This window comes from Oncorhynchus mykiss, chromosome 6, assembly GCF_057628025.1.
Source record: "Oncorhynchus mykiss isolate SJ-2025 chromosome 6, ASM5762802v1, whole genome shotgun sequence".
Lineage (NCBI taxonomy): Eukaryota > Metazoa > Chordata > Actinopteri > Salmoniformes > Salmonidae > Oncorhynchus > Oncorhynchus mykiss.
In genome coordinates this window covers 74,442,480-74,460,434 of record NC_143027.1, presented here as the reverse complement: position 1 = coordinate 74,460,434, position 17,955 = coordinate 74,442,480, and the positions used below count along the sequence as shown (strand labels likewise).

At 44.7% G+C, this 17,955-nt stretch overlaps 1 protein-coding gene across 4 annotated transcripts in view; it reads right to left on the bottom strand.

Moving 5' to 3' along the window:
- Positions 1-922: 922 nt before the first annotated feature.
- The window catches only part of LOC110526572 (tyrosine-protein kinase CSK), a 44,038-nt gene continuing 27,005 nt past the window's right edge, over positions 923-17,955 (bottom strand). For 3 of the 4 annotated variants that reach the window (XM_021607650.3, XM_090238855.1, XM_021607651.3), the window contains 12 exons: positions 17,143-17,219; positions 9,743-9,856; positions 8,947-9,059; positions 6,381-6,600; positions 4,822-4,915; positions 4,505-4,570; positions 4,300-4,399; positions 4,081-4,171; positions 3,873-3,946; positions 3,449-3,644; positions 3,219-3,305; positions 923-2,993 (listed from right to left, as the gene is read on the bottom strand). In XM_021607650.3, the coding sequence (XP_021463325.1) occupies positions 2,811-2,993; positions 3,219-3,305; positions 3,449-3,644; positions 3,873-3,946; positions 4,081-4,171; positions 4,300-4,399; positions 4,505-4,570; positions 4,822-4,915; positions 6,381-6,600; positions 8,947-9,059; positions 9,743-9,856; positions 17,143-17,157 (1,353 nt within the window). In that variant the 5' untranslated portion in view covers positions 17,158-17,219 and the 3' untranslated portion in view covers positions 923-2,810. The remainder of the gene's footprint in view (positions 2,994-3,218; positions 3,306-3,448; positions 3,645-3,872; positions 3,947-4,080; positions 4,172-4,299; positions 4,400-4,504; positions 4,571-4,821; positions 4,916-6,380; positions 6,601-8,946; positions 9,060-9,742; positions 9,857-17,142; positions 17,220-17,955) is intronic. The other variant, XM_090238856.1, reaches the window with a different exon arrangement.

Below are 17,955 nucleotides of genomic sequence, written 5' to 3'. Positions count from 1 at the left end.
TAATGGGTTGCTGTCAAGAAATACCAGGCTTAGGAGATACGTCGTCAGCAGAGATCCATAACTTATCAAAAGCTGATTAAAACAGGACGCATCCTCCACTCATCTGTGCGAGTGAAGAACACGCACTGAACTGTGTGTGTGTGTAGTTGACAGGATTGTGGCATTTAATTGTGAATGTGTGTGTCAGTGTGAGATGAGAATCATACGCAAAAGACCTGGAATGAACTATGACCCTTTCAAGGTAGGATGACATCTCTGTACCTCACAAGAAGCCTAATGCTACATTTGAACACACAAGAGGGGTGACTAACTATGGTGTTACCACTAGAACACTAGCAGTATATCACATACAGGCTTTTTATTGATGCATTGCATTTTACCAGGCAGATCAATTAAAAACAAACTCTTATTTACAATGAAGGCCTGACGTAACATATTTATCTCCATCCATCCATGAGTTCTACTGGAGTAGACTACACGGTGCCAGCTGATGGTGATCCATGGTAGTGGTACAACCATCACATGACTGGGTGAGTAAGATTAATTGTTGCACTCTTGCAGTAGCCTAAGCCATAGAGATCTAAATCTGAGAGGTCCCTCTCCAGCAATGCTCCTCCTGTGTTTTCAGCAGCACTGTATAATGTGAGATGGAGTGACGGCCCAGTGTAATGATGGGTCCTGACAGCTGAGCAGAACCGCACAGCCTTGGCTGAGAGCACCTTGTGTTGTGTAACCAGCCCATTGTTACCACTCTGTGGACTGTTAGCGCCATTAACATTCATAGGAATCAAAACGAGCCAGCCAGCCAGGGACATAGACAACTGCTGTAAAGGGGCGAGACAGGACGAGGGATGGAAACAGAAAGACACATGGGCAAAGAAGGAAGGCTTTGAGCCAGAAAGAAAGACACAAAAGCTGAAGATAATTGAATCAAATGTTTTTTTTTTCCCTTTACAAAAAAAAAAAAAATACACAAGACAGAACAGAAAAGGCCCGTAAAGCTGTTCCTTTTGAGCTGGACTGTGTGCTCTGCTCAGTTCAGGCTCAGAATCATTCTGTGTGCCCCCTGTTCGCAGCAGAACATCACTGGAGGCAAGTGGAGGAACAGCCACTCCAGAGAGGAGAGAATGGAGAAGAGAATGAATGATGAGAGGAGCTTTAGTCTATTTGACTGACCATTCGAAATGGAAACAGGTCAGCTGACACAGAACACTGCAGCTTCACACCTTGAAGGCTCTTTTGGCACATCAGCAATATCTGTTATCACACCCTCAGAAACACTTCTACATTCTAAAACAGAGCTGCGTGTGAGAATTATTTTAGGCTCAATCTGTGAAATCACAGGTTCTGACAAGCATTTCGCTACACTCGCAATAACATCTGCTAACCATGTGTATGTGACCAATAAAATGCGATTTGAAGACCACAGGACCAATCCATAGTTAGAATACCTTATTCACAGTTCAACCAAATAAGATTCATTGGCCCAAGTATATGTATGAACCCAGTGGGTATGTAAAGTGTGTGGAATTGCTGTATTACCTCTGTGTAAATGAATATTTACTGTGCGGGAATGTGTGTAATAGCATAATGACTCGAGGTTCACTTCATATGGAACAAACACCCAGGGCATCCCCAGTGGCCCACTGCCCTGCTGTTACCTCTATCATCCAGGACATTCACATGACTGAATAGTACCCAGGTGCTTTCAGAGGGGAGCCCCCACTCCCTGTGATGTCAGTGTTTACATTCTTTCCACACTAATCAGATGGAATGATTTATTCATAATCATGGTAGCATAATAAAACATTGAAAGCACTGACAGTTAAACCCAAGGCCTCTCGCACAGCATGCACATACCCAACCCCAGCGTTCGCTTCACACAGACACCAAAACATTCTTATATCCTTCAGTCTGTCTTTTCGTGGCTTCTTTAAGTTTTTTTTTATTTTTTATCATTTAAATATAAAACAAGCCCACATATGATGAATCGACCATGTTGAGAAGTGCTCCTCCCTCTCCTGTTCTGTAGTCCTGTGTTGAGTTGGAGATAGGCTGAGGCTCTTTATGCACTGGCCTCTTTTCTTCTCAAATGTTCACGTTCTCTTTAACGGACATAGAAGAACCTGTTCTGGAGCCGGAGGGAGACAACTTCAAAGCAAATCAACAACCAACCTCAGAGACAAGAAATAAAAAAAAGGGATAGAAACGGAATAGTCTGAGTGGAGGAGTAGGTTCTGGAGGCTGAGGGGATCTGGAGCTCTGTTTACTGGAGGCACTTTGGCACAGAGCCAAGGCCCCAAGCAAGGCCCCACACAGGAGGGTAAGGGACAGACAGCATGCAGCACCACACTACCACCCAACACAGAGATACAGGAATGATCATGGCACAGAGAGAGGAGAGATTGAGAGCACCTGACGAACATGTGGAGGAAAAGGCCAGCCTCCCCATTATCACGTTTTGGAAAAGAAGAAAATCAGAAAAGAGTTTGAGGTGGTGACAATGCCACAGTGGAGAGACTGGGAGAACAGGAGGAAGGGGGTAGAGGGAGGCCGATGGAGTGAACAGAGGAAGACAACCAGCTGACAGAAAGCTATACAACACACACACACTGTTCCTTTCTTTCAGAAGAGTAGAGAGGGAAGGTAACACAGGGGAGGGTTTACTACAGTCTCAGGTCAGGTATCAGGTAGGGTGTGGTCTACAGGTGAAGCAGGCAGATGACTTCCGCTCCTGCTTCAGTTAGTTTCCCCCAGCCTGGACGCTCCCTCCCTCCGCTCTAGTCTGCTGTGTCTTCCCTCTCTGCCCCTCACAGGTAGAGCTCCTTGGCTCTGATATGTGACAGCTTGTCTCTCAGCATGCGGAAGGAGGGCCGCAGCCCCACGTCCAGGGTCCAGCACTGCTTCATGACGTCGTAAACCACCACCGGGCAGCCGTCGGGGGCGTCCATCTTGTAACCCTTCTCCACCCGCGGCACCACCTCCTTCAGGGGCTGAGGAGCAGAGAGGAGGGCGTGATCAACTCAACCACATACTCTACTAGTACGTTATAACATCCTCCACTGTCTGAACAGCGGCCTCAACCTATCTGCCTGTGCACAAGCTTAACAGCTATTAAATAATACGAAAGACATCACTCATCAAGATATAGCCATTTTTGCCTTGCATTGGAGAAGGCAATACAGAAAGCTGCTGCCTCCTGCTGGAGGCATACTTACAATTCTGGGGTAAGGCACACGCCCAAAGGAGTAGATCTCCCATAGCAGGATACCATAACTCCACACGTCTGACTTAGTGGAGAACCTCTGGAGGGAGCAGAGAGAGAGGCTGAGGTCAACTACACAAGACACAAAGACAGAGCTTAGGCTACACTATTTACACCATTTAAACATCCTCCCATTTACACTCCCTCCCTCCTTCATCCAATCCCCTCTTTTTCCACCCTCACCTTCTCTCGCAGGGCTTCGGGGGAGGTCCATTTGACGGGCAGTTTGGCAGTGTCCTGTGTGGATGAGGCCTCCTTGGTCAGACCAAAGTCACTGACCTTGGCGATGTTGTCGTCAGACACCAGCACGTTCCGGGCCGCCAGGTCTCTGTGCACAAAGTTATTGGCCTCCAGGTACTCCATGGCTTCACATACGTCACTGCACAGCAGGGGAGAACGAGGAGGAGTCACCAAATGGAGATGTGAGACACAGATAAAGAGAGAAACAATGGGATCACTCAGCCAAGACAAATAACTCATTTCATTGTAGATAAGTGATACCAATAGCCATTTAAAATACTTTGGTTCCTGGCATCCTCTCCAGGGAAATCACATTATAATTGAATAAAGAAATCCAATACTGCAGAACTTCCTGAGGATGACTTACAGTGAGAATTTGAGTAAACAGTCTCCTCCCAGCACGGTCCGTCCTCGAGAACGGAGGTAGTCCACTAGACTGCCCTGTGGTGGGGGGAGAGGGGGACGGCTGTCAAGCTGGGCAGTATGAACAGACCCTATCATAAAGAGACAGTGGACTCCAGCCCACGGCCTAGATAGAGTAGTCCCTGGACAAGCAATAGACTAGACTGAAGTACCTTGGCCATGTACTCTGTGACGATGTAGAGACTGCCCCTCTCCTCTACGATCACGCCCAGCAGCTGAACCAGGTTGTTGTGCCTCAGTTGCCTGCAGGGAAGAGAGAGGGTTTTTAGTGACATAGCTACACACTAAGGTGTACAGTCACAGAAACACACAGTAATAAGGTATTATAGAGAAAGTGGGTAAGACCGTAAAACAGAATGGTTGAGACCTACGTCATGACGGAGGCCTCAGCAATGAACGCCTGGGCCGTGGCGTCGTGTTTGATGCACTTCACTGCCACCTTGGTCCCCCTGTAGTCCCCCACCATCACATCTGAACAGATACATAGAGAGGTAACATTGGACAACGACACACAGATGTCACACGGGGATGGAAAGAGACATCTTTATCAGCGCTGGTCTCAGTTAGGGTCTTTACCTCCAAACTCCCCTTTGCCAATGGTCTGGATGAGCTTGAGTTCCTTTCTGTTCAAGGCCCATCCACCTGTGTGTGTGGGGGGGGGGGGGAAGAGATCGAGAGAGAGAAAGTCAGACTTTGGTTCCAGCAGAACTAATGAAATATCATCCTTCCCCAGACAGAGCAAAGCACAAGGTTAAAGACTTACTGCTAATTGAAGTGATTAAGCCCAAATTTCCTGTACTACAGAAGATGAAGACAGACCGAGTCACTGTGTATTCTTACAGACCAAGAGTGACTCAGAGAATGGAAACACAAGGTTAGTAAAGTGTTCTTACTCCTGGAGAATTCATCCTGGGCGGCCACCGTTCCCTCCATCAGCTTTGGCTTGATGAGTCTGGTACAGAGGCCGTCGGCATCTTTAGTGTAGTGCTGAATGGAGATCGGCGAGAGAGAACATGGCGAGTTGGATAGTGTGTGTATTAACAGTAGCTGCATAGTCACACTGAGGAGGTAGAACTGCATTGTCAACCGTATGTCAAAGACCAGACAACAAAGAGCGGGAGTCAAGAAGGCTCTCAGCAGTCTGGGGTGAAAAGGATGCTGGGATTGTAGGGCTAGAGGGGACTGCTAGTTAACAGGAGAAGCATGGGAATTGTGTTTTTGGTGGCGAGAGGTCACTAACCACACCTTCACTTTAGATACACTCACATAATCCTGTCGACGCCAACTGGTCTACATGTGATCAGGTTAACCAGTTAAACACACCGGCCATCCTTTTGACCTGTGATTAGTTTGTTAATCAATGGAGAAGCACCCAGTCATAGAGTGTAATCTGACTGCCACTGTGTTTTACATGTGAGTAGCATTCACAACCACCAGAGGGCAGCATGGTATAGGAACTATTGCCTCTGTACAAGCTACTAAACAAATATATTCATGTCAACACTATTTGAGCTTTAAAGACCCATGATCAAATTAACACATTATTTCTGCATATTTGCAGTCATGAAACCAAGGTTTTATAACTGATAATTGGACAATACAAAAATACTCAATGTGCCTGAATACACACTTGAATCTCCACACAAGTACCCACCATCCATAACAACCCAAGTACTTAACATGTGATTGACTAATCCCTTAAACACAACAGTGTTTGATTTCCATTATGTGGTTAACACCACAAATCCCACTGAATGTGGGTCTATTGACCCATAACTTGTGTGGAGCCTGTTGTGATAGGCCAGTGGAGAGTAAGGGGAAAAAGAATGAGCTAGAAATCACAAGAATGTGAGAAATAGTGTCACAATATTAGAGCGAGAGAGAGAGCGAGCGAGAGAGAGAGAGAGATTTGACGATTACCGATTGTTAAGAAAACCTGAAATAGGCATGCCTGATTAATCGGTCGACCTCGACTCACGATATAGCATCATGATACTTAGGTGTCGATTCTGTATGTATTGTGATTTGATACTTCAATTTTGTTTGCTATTTGATGTTCCAAACATATTGCTCACTATATGTCTGCTGCAGAGAGACGAGAGAGTATGAGAAAAGGAGTTTTGATCAGTCATGGAATTAAAAAGTGCTGAAAACATGTTGGCTCCCTATTTAAAAAAGGCAGAACAAGCTATAGGGTGAAAAATAAAAAACGTACAGCCGACTAGCGCTTGCTAACGTTATCTTAAATCCATACTTGCAGAAAAAGTATCAATAAAATAATATTGATTTCTCCCCGATCAATAACCTCCACCCCCTTTGCCTTCTCCAACTATGTCACTAAGCGTCATTGACGAGTACCTTAACACCATACAGGGAAAGCAGAGTGGGAGGGAGTAGCCTAAACAGTAAGAAATAGGGAGCGTTTGGGACTGACAGGCTAACACTGCCTTACCTCCACCAGCTGCATGAGGTTCTGGAAGAACTCCTCCTCGTCGATGCTGAGCTTGCCGTTGTGGTAGATGATGCGGTAGTGCTCCACCTTACCGTCACAGCTGACACACAGGGTGTAGTCCCCAGGGTAGTTGGTGCTCTCCCTCGCCAGGAACAGACCAGTCTCTGGGGGGTAGAGGAGGAGCTCTGCCTGCTCCCGCGTTATCTTACCATGGAACCATCTGGAGATGGACATGAGAAGGAGAGGAGAGAGGGGGAGGGACAGGACACAGAGATAGGGCCTTAGTGGACTACAGAAAATTACCATACCAAGGTCATCAAAGGGGCAAAAATACAATTTATAAGTAGAGGGGAGATCTACTCATTATTGCTAGCGTGCAATGTTGGCGATGTAACGCATACAAAGCCCTGTATTAAAAGAGTTGATAAACAGTCAGTCATAGACAAGGTAAAGGGGACAACAGCAGTAGATCAGCATAATGTAAGGCAGTGGCATTTCTAGGCAGTTGTACTTAGAGCAGTGGAGTGAGTCTGTCTGTGTCTCAAGGAGCCAGTGAGAAAGTGCCTTGGCGTAAACAGGAAACGCAGACACAGAAAAACACACATGGGCAGGCAAAGACGGAAACTGACACAGGCTCTGCAATAACAGGAAAATGCAAAGCAGCTCAGAGCCGGCAAGGCAGGGCCTACCAGACCTCTCTATTCACAGAGAGGTGAGACCACACAGAGGAGAGAGGCTTTTAGAGAGAACAGCACAGTGGCTCTCATCCCCTCAGAACAGTCTATGAAACCTGCCCCCGGCTGACCGCAAGGCAAGCTGCAGGACACGTGGTTCCCTTCTTTGTTTTGCCTCAAGCTATTAAACACGGCCTCCATCTCACCTCATGTACAAGATCTACAGGATAAACTCCACCCCTTGCTTGGCTTTTTCCTTAAGATCATTCATCTCTTATCTGTAGTAGACCCTAACACAGAATCCCCCAGCAGTATGGAAACAGGAGCAGTAGGAGGTCCACAGGGGTCTCTCTGGGGGCTGGTGAGTTAAGGGTAATCAAAGTGTGTAATTGATTTACACAGTTCCCTTCCTCCCTCCCTCCCTCCGTTGCCCAGCACAAAGACAGAGCAGGGCCTGTGCAAAGCGGCTTAATGCGGAGGGAGGATTGAGTTGATTAGATCAGCGGAGCTGCTTCTCCATGGACAGCAGCCTCCTTAACTCCCATTAATCTGAGAGCAGGCGCCAGTAAGCCAGCAGTCAGCCAGACACTGAGTAACCAACAGCCAAAACACAGGAGGAGCACACAGGAGCTACCAGCCAAACATATGACCAACCAGTCAGACTATTTAATGAGGAAGAAGGGCATGTAATATGCCATTTATATGTTTCAGTTTGTGCCATTCACTAGGGAGAACAGGCTGCTAGAAATAAGGGGGAAATAGAGTAAGGAAGGACAGTGGGGAAGGAGGTAGGAGAGAGAGAGACTGCAGTGAGCAGGGGACGGAGGCCTTTTGCCAGTCTTCTTTAGGGTGGTGCTGTAACCCCACCTCCCTTCCAACAGAGTGGATGATTACCAGCAGGTGGCAGCAGTGAGCTGTGAGGTCAAAGAGCAGCATCTCTCAGGGTGTGGAGATCAACAGACCCAAGAACACAGCTGACACTGTTAGTTATATAAGCCAACAGGGAGTTTTCCCCAATACATCTGTTACCAATTCATAATAACAACAACCCCCCCTCAGACTCACACCACTAACCACTCCTCTCTGAGGGCATCCACAGGGCTGATGTATTATTGGCTGTTTTTACAGAGAGTTTGCTCTCTTACAGCTGAAGGAGAGTAGGAGGGCAGTGGACTCTGCCCAGTCCCTCCACTGGTGACCTCTACTTCATAAGGACAGCAAACCCACTCACTCCCTCTAGTCAGTTCCCTGTCCAGTGGAGTAGCCGTGCCTTTGTTCTTCCTTGTAACACTTGACTGGTTGCCCTTCACCACACAGCTTGAGCTTTCCTCTCCTCAGCTGGGCAGTTAAGCTCAGAAGAATGAGATGTTGGGGGAGAGAGTCTGCAGTGTGTGTGTGTGTGTGTGTGTGTGTGCGTGTGTATGTGTGTGAGAGAGAGAGAGAAACAGAGAGAGACACACAACAGTGTGTTTTGGTCCAACACGTTTGAGTGCATCAACTTCAGCCTTGTCCTGTGTGTGTGTGAGGGAGTGAGATAACTCTGATTATCTCCTGGCCTCCAGTTTTATACCATTTGCATAAGTCTAATTTTTTCCTCTTTTGAAATAGCTGGCCCTTCAAAGAGCCAGATTCAAATCGGAGCGGCACTTAGCCCCACCCACATTGGCAGGCAGCCACCCAGAGAGCAGACGGGACTGAGAAGAGGCGGTAAAAAAACAACAAATATTACCAACATCTCCTGTCAGGCCTTTGTAACACCCCCCCCCCCCCCCCTCCCCTTCTAATGAACTAAGCACCAGTCATACCTTTAATATACAGTGAAACATGGGAACTTCTCACAGGTAAGGGCACATCTTATGTGACAGAGCAGCAAAGTCCTATCATGTACTTACGGCATAAGACTGAGTTTTCCCCCCGACTTGACCCCTTCCCTTTTCTGGACGTAGTTAGCTGGGATGGTTCCCTCTCTGCCCACTGTGTTCTTCGCTTTGTACCAGTTGGGATCCTGAAATATCAGCAGAAACACCCGTTAGCCTACGTTAGCACACCGATCCCGTAGAGGTTATGTGATTAGCATGAGGATGTAAGTAACAAAACCTTTTCCCAGGACATAGAAATATCAGATATGGGCAGAAAGCTTGAATTATTGTTATTCTAACTACACTGTAAAATGTACAGTAACTGTTACTGTGAAATAATACCATGCTATTATTTGAGGAGAGTGCACAATTATGAACTTGAAAATGTATTAACAAACCAATTAGGCAGTCTTGAGACAACATTTTGAACAGAAATGCAATGGTTAATTGGATCAGTCTAAAACTTTGCACATACACTGATGATCTAGTGGCCAAAATCTAAATTGTGCCTGGGCTGGAATAATACATTATGGCTTTCTCTTGCATTTTAAAGATGGTACAAAAAAAGTGTGTGTTGTCTTTTTACCAGATCCAATGTGTTATATTCTACTACATTAATTTCACATTTCCACAAACTTCAGTGTTTTCTTTCAAATGTAATCAAGAATATACATATCCTTGCTTCAGCTCCTGAGCTACAGGTGTCATTTTTGGTGAAAATTGAAGAAAAAAAGGGTCCAATCCTTGAAGAGGTTTTAACACCGTTGTATAACTACACAACTACACACTACTTACATTTCCACAGTTTGGAAAGGTGACCCGTGCTTACCCTGGTGACTCCAATTATGGTCAACACATCTCCTTTACAGAAAGGCAGGTCCTGTTCATTCGTCGACTGGAAGTTGTACTTGGCTACACACTCTGTGCCAGGCAACCATGGCACCTAGGTCACGAGTGAAGAGGAGAGGCGCTGTTATAAAGGCTGAGATTGACTACAGTAAAAAGGTTACAGACAGTCATAGCTTGGACGAGTGAATTGCATTTATGTCGTCATTGACACCCTAGGGAGAAATTCAATTGCAATAGGGTTAAAATAATACATAACAAGCATTAAAAAAAAAGGTCTACAACTCAAATCTTAAATAAGCATGCACCATTCATAAAATGTAGAACTAAGAACAGATATAGCCCTTCGTTCACTCCAGACCTGACTGCCCTTCACCAGCACAAAAACATCCTGTGGCGTACTGCATTAGCATTGAATAGCCCCCGCGATATGCAACTTTTCAGGGAAGTTAGGAACCAATATACACAGGCAGTTAAGAAAGCAAAGGCTAGCTTTTTCAAAAAGAAATTTGCACAAACGCCAAAAAGTTCTGGGACACTGTAAAGTCCATGGCGAATAAGATCACCTCCTCCCAGCTGCCCACTCTACTGAGGCTAGGAAACACTGTCACCGGTCACATAAATCTACGATCATTTCAATAAGCATTTTTCTACGGCTGGCCATTATTTTCCACCTGGCTACCCCTACCCCAGTCAACAGCTCTGCACCCCCCACAGCAACTTGCCCAAGCCTTCCCCATTTCTCCTTCACCCAAATCCAGATAGCTGATGTTCTAAAAGAGCTGCAAAATCTGGACCCCTACAAATCAGCTGGGCTAGACACTCTGGACCCTCTCTAAAATTATCCACCACAATTGTTGCAACCCCTATTACTAGCCTGTTCAATCGCTCGTAACGTCTGAGATCCCCAAAGATTGGAAAGCTGCCGCGGTCGTCCTTGTCTTCAAATGGGGTGACACTTTAGACCCAAACGGTTACAGAACTACATCTATCCGACCCTGCCTTTAAAAAAGTATTAGAAAGCCAAGTTAATAAACAGATCACCAACCATTTCGTACCTTCTCCACTATGCAATCTGGTATCCGAGCTGGTCATGGATGCACCTGAGCCACGCTCAAGGTCCTAAACGATATCATAACCGCCATCAATAAAAGACGATGTGCAGAAGTCTTCATCGACCTGGTCAAGGTTGTGTGTTGGTGTTGGAGGGCCAGTAGGAGGCACTCTTTCCTCTGGTTTAAAAATATCCCAATGCCCCAGGGCAGTGATTGGGGACACTGCCCTGTGTATGGTGCTGTCTTTCGGATGGGACGTTAAACGGGTGTCCTGACTTTCTGAGGTCATTAAAGATCCCATGGCACTTATCGTAAGAGTAGGGGTGTTAACCCTGGTGTCCTGGCTAAATTCCTAATCTGGCCCTCAAACCATCACCTAATAATCCCCACTTTGCAATTGGCTCATTCATCCCCTGTAACTATTCCCTAGGTAGTTGCTGCAAATGAGAACGTGTTCTCAGTCAACTTACCTGGTAAAATAACGGATACATTTTTTAAAAAAATTGTTATTTACTTATTTTGCACCCCAGTATTTCTACTTGCACATTCATCTTCTGCACATCTATCGCTCGTGTTTAATTGCTAAATTGTAATTGGTTCACCACTATGGCCTATTTATTGTCCTATGGGCTATGTACAGGCCACTATGGCCTATTTATTGCCTTACCTCCATAATCTTACTACATTTGCACACACTGTATATAGACTTTTCTATTGTGTTATTGACTGTACGTTTGTTTATTCCATGTGTAACTGTGTTGTTTGTATCGCAATGCTTTGCTTCATCTTGGCCAGATCGCAGTTGTAAATGAGAACTTGTTCTCAACTGGTTAAATAAAGGTGGGGGGAAAAAAAATAGCTACACTGGTTTGTCCTACACGCTATTCAGACCATATAGCATGTGGGCCTATTCTTTAGGCATTAACTGAGGCTCCTACGTCTAACCGGTGGTGTTGTGGCATTAGTGTTGTAAATAGCATCTTCACAGGAGTCATGGTTGTATGTTATCAGCTAGAGGCAATGACAGTACACAGCAGAGTGTGTGTGTGTGTGTGTGTGTGTGTGAGAGAGGGACACAAGGTGTGTCCAAAATGGCACCATATTCCCTGGAGGCTCTGGTCATAAGTAGTGCACTATATAGGGAGGGGCGCAGCCACTATCCTCATATAACCTGGTGTATTCCTGAAGCAATGCTCTACGCACAGCTCTGTATGTCTGATATCGTTATCGGGACACACATCCCTCAATCATTTCCTGATAGGAGTCAGAGAGACGAGCGTCACAGAGGGAGCGATGTGAGAGTTATGTACTGTTGTGTGCCAAAGATTAAAATAATTTGGGTTGATAAGCAAATGTGAATATGGGGGATGCAAGGGGGTTGTAATCATGCTTTGTGGCTGCTGACAGATGAAAAGCAGAAGCACTAATGTCAGTCAGGAAATATGACACGTCTGGAAGGGGCACGGCACATTAGAATGTGTGTGTAAGTAGGATGCGTGCGTGAATTAGTGATTCATGGGTCGACTCATAACCTGCAGTCCCCGTGGTTGTATCTGCGGGGCAGGCGCGTTTAGGGTCATGATATATTGTGTGGATGAAGGTGGGTTGGGTTGAATAAAAGAGAAAACAATACCTTAAAAAAAAAAAAAGAATTAAAAAGAACAATGTAGAATTCTTGTGCATTTTATAATAACAGGGTACACTGGTTCTCTTTCATTACTTTAGGCTGTCAGCCTGAGCTTCAGGGCCCAAACTGTACGTGCGTCAAATCGCCTATACACCAATCACAAAATGATTGTGGGAACAGGCAGACAAAGTTGGGAGTTTAATTCAATAAGAGAAAAGCTGTGAAATGGAAAGCTGAAAATAAAGAGAAGCGAGGGCCAGAGAAGTAATGTTTGGGAAAGCATTGGTGACGTGGTAAGAGGATGATAGCAGTGATCTGTGTGATGGCTCTGTACAAATTTGACAGTCACAAGACTGGGGACATCAAATATGCCTATGGCACATCAAGGGAACAGTAGCCCATTGTTCAGATGGGTTAAATGGAAAATGAAATCTGGACACTAACCTCTCAGCCTTAATATTAACACCTGCAGAATTAAACATTTCTTGCAGTAAAATGATAGACCAAATGTAGGCAACATTTTTACTCAGGAACAGGAGTGGAGAAATATGATTTATTTCTTTCATCTAGAGAGAATGCAAATACACAGTTAAACGGCATCTCTTCATGCGGTATATTTGTTGGAATCATAAAAGCTGATAGTATTACAACCACATAAGATTTCAGTTCTGCTTGGGTGCATATTTATTCAGAAACATGTTGGGTCGTTTTCATAGCTTTCTATTTCCTTACAACGGGTCAAACTTAGCACAGAAAATCTTCTGTTTTGAGTTTAAAATTCAAATAAAAAAAATCTCCCCACCCAGTCCCTAAACGTCTTTGCTCCGCAAAAGAAGCAGGGATGACAGAACTTTACCGATGTCAACTAGATTGAAGCATTCATTCTATCGATTTATGACAATATTATGTTGAGCAAGGATTTATTTAGTCTTCTAGGGCAGTGATTCTCAACGTGGGTGCGTGGTTATAAGTGGATTGTAGGTGTCCCCTACTTATTTTCCACCATCATTTGCAAATAAATTCATTTTTTTTTAAATCATACAATGTGATTTTCTGGAGTTTTTTTCTCGTTTTGTCTGTCATAGTTGAAGTGTACCTATGATGAAAATTACAGGCCTCTCATCTTTTTAAGTGGGAGAACTTGCACAATTGGTGGCTGACTAAATACTTTTTTGCCCCACTGTATGTGAACTGATTGCCCTTCATCTATCTTCAGAGCTCGTGCTGTTAGGCGGCCTAAACTGGAACATGCTTAACACCCCAGCCATCCTACAATCTAAGACTGATGCCCTCAATCTCACACAAATTATCAATGAACCTACCAGGTACCACCCCAAAGCCGTAAACACAGGCACACTCATAGATGTCATCCTAACCAACTTGCCCTCTAAATACACCTCTGCTGTTTTCAACCAAGATCTCAGCTATCACTGCCTCATTGCCTGCATCCGTAAATGGGTCAGCAGTCAAATGATCTCCACTCATCACTGTTAAACGCTCCCTGAAACACTTCAGCGAGCAGGCCTTTCTAATTGACCTGGCCGGGGTATCCTGGAAGGACATTGACCTCATCCCGTCAGTAGAGGATGCCTGGTTATTTAAAAAAAATGCCTTCCTCACCATCTTAAATAAGCATGAAGAAATTTAGAAGCAGGAAAAGGCATAGCCCCTGGTTCTCTCCAGACCTGACTGCCCTTAACCTCTTGAACCTCTGGGGGCAGTATTTCATTTTTGGATGAAAAACGTTCCCGTTTTAAACAAGATATTTTGTCACGAAAAGATGCTCGACTATGCAAATAATTGACAGCTTTGGAAAGAAAACACTGACGTTTCCAAAACTGCAAAGATATTGTCTCTGTGAGTGCCCCAGAACTAATGCTACAGGCGAAACCAAGATGAAATTTCATACAGGAAGTGAGCCAGATTTTGGAGGCGCTGTGTTCCAATGTCTCCTTATATAGGAATGAGCCTACACTTTCTGTCGTTTCCCCAATGTGTTTGCAGCATTGTGACGTATTTGTAGGCATATCATTGGAACATTGACCATAAGAGACTACATTTACCAGGTGTCCGCTCGGTGTCCTCCGTCGAAACTATTGCGTAATCTCCAGGTGCATGCACGTTTCCATTTGGTTCAGAAGAGAAAGTCAACTGCCCCGAATGATTTATCATCGAAAGATATGTGAAAAACACCTTGAGGATCGATTATAAACAATGTTTGCCATGTTTCTGTCGATATTATGGAGTTAATTTGGGAAAAAAATTGCGTTATAATGACTAAATTTTCGTTTTTTTTTCTTAGCCAAACGTGATGAACAAAACGGAGCGATTTCTCCTACACAAATAATCTTTTTGGAAAAACTGAAGATTTGCTATCTAACAGAGTCTCCTCATTGAAAACATCCAAAGTTCTTCAAAGGTAAATGACTTTATTTGAATGCTTTTCTTGTTAATTAGAAAATGTTGCGTGCGGAATGCTAGGCTTAATGCTATGCTAGCTATCAATACTCTTACGCAAATGCTTGTGTAGCTATGGTTGAAAAGCATTTTTTGAAAATCTGAGATTACAGTGTTGTTAACAAAAGGCTAAGCTTGTGAGCCAATATATTTATTTCATTTCATTTGCGATTTTCATGAATAGTTAACATTGCGTTATGGTAATGAGCTTAAGGCTATAATTACGCTCCCGGATACGGGATTGCTCGTCGCAACAGGTTAACCAACACAAAAACATCCTATGGCGTTCTGCATTAGCATCAAACAGCCCCCAGAATATGCAACTTTTCAGGGAAGCTAGAAACCAATACACACAGGCAGTTAGAAAAGCCAAGGCTAGCTTTTTCAAGCAGAAATTTGCTACCTGCAACACAAACTCAAAAAAGTTCTGGGACACTAAAGTCCTTGGAGAATAAGAACACCTCCTCCCAGCTGCCCACTGCACCGAGGATAGGAAACAGTCACTACCGATAAATCCAATATAATTGAGAATTTCAATAAGCATTTTTCTATGGCTGGCCATGCTTTCCACCCGGCTACCCCGGTCAACAGCACTGCACCCCCCACAGCAACTCGCCCAAGCCCCCACCATTTCTCCTTCTCCCAAATCCAGATAGCAGATGTTCTGAAAGAACTGCAAAATCTGGACCCCTACAAATCAGCCGGGCTAGACAATCTGGACCCTTTCTTTCTAAAATTATCTGCCGAAATTGTTGCAACCCCTATTACTAGCCTGTTCAACCTCTTTCGTGTCATCTGAGATTCCCAAAGATTGGAAAGCAGCTGCGGTCATCCCCCTCTTCAAAGGGGGGGACACTCGACCCAAACTGCTACAGACCTATATCTATCCTACCCTGCCTTTCTAAGGTCTTCGAAAGCCAAGTCAACAAACAGATTACCGACCATTTCGAATCCCACCATACCTTCTCCGCTATGCAATCTGGTTTCAGAGCTGGTCATGAGTGCACCTCAGCCATGCTCAAGGTCCTAAACGATATCTTAACCGCCATCGATAAGAAACAATACTGTGCAGCCGTATTCATTGACCTGGCCAAGGCTTGACTCTGTCAATCACCACATCGGCAGACTTGATAGCCTTGGTTTCTCAAATGATTGTCGCCTGGTTTACCAACTATTTCTCTGATAGAGTTCAGTGTGTCAAATCGGAGGGCCTCTCCAATCCAAAGTTAAATCTAGAATTGGCTTCCTATTTCGCAACAAAGACTGACCATCCTACCGATCCTCGACTTCGGCGACGTCATTTACAAAATAGCCTCCAATACCCTACTCAATTAATTGGATGCAGTCTATCACAGTGCAATCCGTTTTGTCACCAAAGCCCCATATACTACCCACCACCGTGACCTGTACGCTTTCCTTGGCTGGTCCTCGCTTCATACTCGTCACCAAACCCACTGGCTCCAGGTCATCTACAAGACCCTGTTAGGTACAGTCCCCCCTTATCTCAGCTCGCTGGTCACCATAGCACCACGCACTTGTAGCACGCGCTCCAGCAGGTATATCTCTCTGGTCACCCCCAAAACCAATTCTTACTTTGGCCGCCTCGCCTTCCAGTTCTCTGCTGCCAATGACTGGAACAAACTACAAAAATCTCTGAAACTGGAAACACTTATCCCCCTCACTAGCTTTAAGCACCAGCTGTCAGAGCAGCTCACATATTACTGCACCTGTACATAGCCCATCTATAATTTTGCTCCTGCACCCCCATTATTTCTCTCTACTTTGCACATTCTTCCACTGCAAATCTACCATTCCAGTGTTTTTTTTTATTTTTAAGAAGTTTGTTGTTTTTACTGTCTATATTGTATTTACTTTGCCACCATGGCCTTTTTTTGCCTTTACCTCCCTTCTCCCCTCTTTTGCTCACAGTGTATATAGACTCATTTTTCTACTGTATTATTGACTGTATGTTTGTTTTACTCCATGTGTAACTCTGTGTTGTTGTACGTGTCGAACTGCTTTGCTTTGTCTTGGCCAGGTCGCAATTGTAAATGAGAACTTGTTCTCAACTAGCCTACCTGGTTAAATAAAGGTGAAATAAAAATACAAGTAAAAAATTTGCGCAATGTTATTGGGCCTCTGATTTTCACATACAGTTGGATGGGTTATTAGCAATTGCGAGCAGGGATGAACAAACAGTTGACTTTCGCACTACTAGCATGTGCAGGTGTGTTCTCCTCTCACCTGGATCCCAGACATGGTAAAGGGGGTGGGGGAGGTGTCCTCAGGCAGGTGTCACTGGTCAGCTGGTACCATCAGAGCTGCAGGACAACAGAAGAGAAGATTGACAGACTAGCACCACACTGGAACATGATGTATGCTCAGCCTGGTAGACAACCACATGTGGTCTGGTCACTAAGCAAAAGAGAACCAGATTCAAAATGCTACTCTGGTTAGTTCTGTTAAACAGCTTTAATCTGCAGTTTACTGTATGTCAACTCAACTCAGTAGCTGTGAATAAGCTTCACATGCAGAGGAAAAATAGTCTAACTGTCACTACCTTGTTTTTCAACCAATGTGCATGAACACTGGCACAACCTCATCTACTGCAATTTTTTTTTTTTAAACACTTAATGTGCTGTTATAAACTGCAATAGCCTATGTACTAGAATTTGTGAAATATAGGCCCCCCCAAAATAAAGACTGCTCTATGCAGATAATAATTTCTAAGCGCTAATAATTGTGCCTCTCCACAGTGACCTTCAGAGTGAGGTAAATGCATGAGAGTTGATCCTACCAAAGGAAATGAAACCTCCCTCTGCCTGTTGTCCACTGCTCAGATCGCTAAAAGCTAAACCCACCACTTTCTCAGCTCATCTGTCAGGCAAAGCTCTGTGCTGTGAGAGAGAGCAGTATGGTCTGTATCAGCTGCATCTAGGCTACATTAGTGAGCAGTATGATCGGTTTTGGCTGGATCTAGGCTATAGTATGCAGGCAAAACACAGCAGATGCCGGGCCTGAAGCGTGTCTCTGCTCTGTCCCTGAGGATGAGAAAGA